At 45.0% G+C, this 2,500-nt stretch overlaps 1 protein-coding gene across 1 annotated transcript in view; it reads left to right on the top strand.

Moving 5' to 3' along the window:
* Positions 1-2,500, top strand: part of LOC122255295 (extracellular serine/threonine protein CG31145) — a 152,647-nt gene that overhangs the window by 37,244 nt on the left and 112,903 nt on the right. Inside the window, exon 2 of the mRNA XM_043019260.2 lies at positions 1,069-1,773. Within this exon, the coding sequence (XP_042875194.2) occupies positions 1,349-1,773 (425 nt within the window). The 5' untranslated portion in view covers positions 1,069-1,348. The remainder of the gene's footprint in view (positions 1-1,068; positions 1,774-2,500) is intronic.

Raw genomic sequence — 2,500 nt, 5'->3', positions numbered from 1 at the left:
TCTTACATGTTGTTTCTCCTCTCTCGAATTCCTCTAGACTTTGTTTGGTTATCAGTCGATGTGGCTATCAGGTGACTGTGTTTGCCGTTAATGAGACGACTTTGCTGGATCAACTCCTTGACTCCTTTTTCATGTTGATGGAGAGTGATTTTCGTGGCTGGTGATTTCCGATGGATTGATGGATTGCCGTGTTTATTGCTTGCTGTTGCTGGTATTTGGCCATTAGGAAGGGGTGGGTATATATGTGTGTGTTGCATTCTGTTGATGTCGGTATTGATAATAGGAAATCGATGTGCATGTTATGAGTGCTGATATTGTGTTATTGGTATTGCAATAACATAAAATCAGAAGTAAAGATTTTTTTTTAGGCAGATACTTTTATAGTTTTGGTTTGACGATCAGGGTTGCAACAACCTTGCCTATCTTAATATTTCGATGAGAAAAGCGATAATTAATCTGGAATGGATATCTCATCGGTGACTAAATTATGATGGAAGTAATGATTCTTGAAATGATGATTATGTTAATGATATCATCAATGATATTAAGGGCAGTATTAATGATTCCTTGATCATTATTATGAAATGACAATGTTTATAAGATAAATATATATGTCCAGCGTGTTGACTTAGATGAAAAAAAAAAAACAAAAAAAACGATATAACTGAATCTAAGCAGAGTTTCTAATCTAATGCCAAGATGCATTAGTCTGATTCGAGAGAGCAACTAGATTTACTTCTCTGTCAAACACGATGCTAATGCAACATGTTCAGAGCACTCTATCATCGTTGACGTAAAAACAAACAACACATTAGTCATTCTTGGCACACACACACACACACATATATATATATATAGATATATAAATATAGATATAACAATATATAAGAACCTTTTTAATGATTTCAACTGTCAAAGTGATGAGCTTTATATGAAGCAGGAGGCTGGTTCCCCATCCGCATTATTATTAGTTTACGCTGTTGCAGAGTAGACAGAATTAAACCGATCAGCAGTCGCATACCCATCCGCGCACTACATCCTCTGACTCTCTCCTTCCGTGTGTTTCAGGTGGAGGACGCTCGACGAAGGATCCCGAAGGTGTTCCGCACATGTGTTCCTTCGATCCCTCCCTCCCGCCTCGCCTTCTGCATGACCCGTGGATGATCACCCTCTGCAGGGGAGGCGGCGAGCCCTGATATCCGGCGAGTGTGAGTAGAAGGCAGGGACGAAAAGGGAACCGGAGAAGAGAGGCCAACGCGGAGGCCAACGCGAAGCGATCTCTCTCGGCTTGTGCACACGACCCTCTAGTGGCCATCGGCGTCTCGCTCTCCGCCTCGGCCTCGCTAGGATGAAGCTCAAGGAGCGCCTGGTGATGGGGGTGATGGCGGGGCTGGTGGTGCTGACGGTGGTCCTGGTGCTCGACGTGGAGACGGGCCTCACCATGGGGGGACGCCCACGCACGCCCACGCACGCCCGCGTCCAGTACTCCTTCCGACAGCGACACCTGCAGAAGACCAACAACGGGTCGCGGGAGGCGTCCCTGGCTGCCGTCGCCTCCGCCCAGCTGAGCGCTGCCGTCGACGGACCCGACAACCTGGTGGCCGTCGGGAGCAAGGGGCGTCGCGAGGGCAACGTCACGTCGGCCGCGCCCTCCGATCGCTACGACGACCTGATGGAGGCGGTGCTCAAGATCCACAACGTCAGCAAGGCCACCCGGAAGTCGCGCAAGCACTGGAACCCGACGCTGAAGGAGCTCCTCAGCCTCGAACTAAGGTAAGGACCCCGGGACGCCTTGTCCCAGACTGTGCGAACTCGAAATCGATGTTGGTGTTTCCTGAGCACGAAGGCATGGGCGCCGATCACGCTAAATGGTTCTAAGTGTGACAGGAAAGGGGGAGACGGATAAAAAAGAAAGAAAAAAAAAGAAAAAGGAAAAGAAAAAACAACTGAGAGACAGGTTGGTTTACCATCCTCGATACATTTTCTACTCTGGAAAGAACCATTATATTCATGGCTTGGTAAATGAAACACATAAGCTTCAGAATTTATTATCGTTTTTTTCCCTTTTTCGTTAATGTGCATATGTAAAAAGTCTATCTTATATTTACAATGAAATTAGTATTCATGGGCCGAGCTATTATTTTCGCAAAATGTAATATAGATGATAAACACTGCAATTATTAACCCAGATTCTTTTGATATTGCATTTCCTGCAAAAACGTGTAAATTAGAAGAGCATATCAGTATAACTTTTCATTTTATTTCAACAGTCCTATACCATTATTATTATTTTTTTTAAACTCTCACAATTTCGCACACAAATTAACAAACCTCGTTCGGCGCGTCGAAATAAAACGTCTTACATACATTAGCGTTGAAGACAGGCAGCGTAGTTGGCTATTGCAAGTGCATTTTCTTCACTCGAAATGGCATCCGATGGTCTGTGGGAGAGCATTTACACGAGGCATTTGCATACAAAACAGAGGCCTCGCACACCCGT

The sequence above is a fragment of the Penaeus japonicus genome, unplaced genomic scaffold (genome assembly GCF_977035675.1).
Source record: "Penaeus japonicus unplaced genomic scaffold, GWHDUDI00000001_assembly GWHDUDI00000022, whole genome shotgun sequence".
NCBI classification, from domain to species: domain Eukaryota; kingdom Metazoa; phylum Arthropoda; class Malacostraca; order Decapoda; family Penaeidae; genus Penaeus; species Penaeus japonicus.
This window is presented reverse-complemented; position numbering and strand designations above follow the sequence as displayed.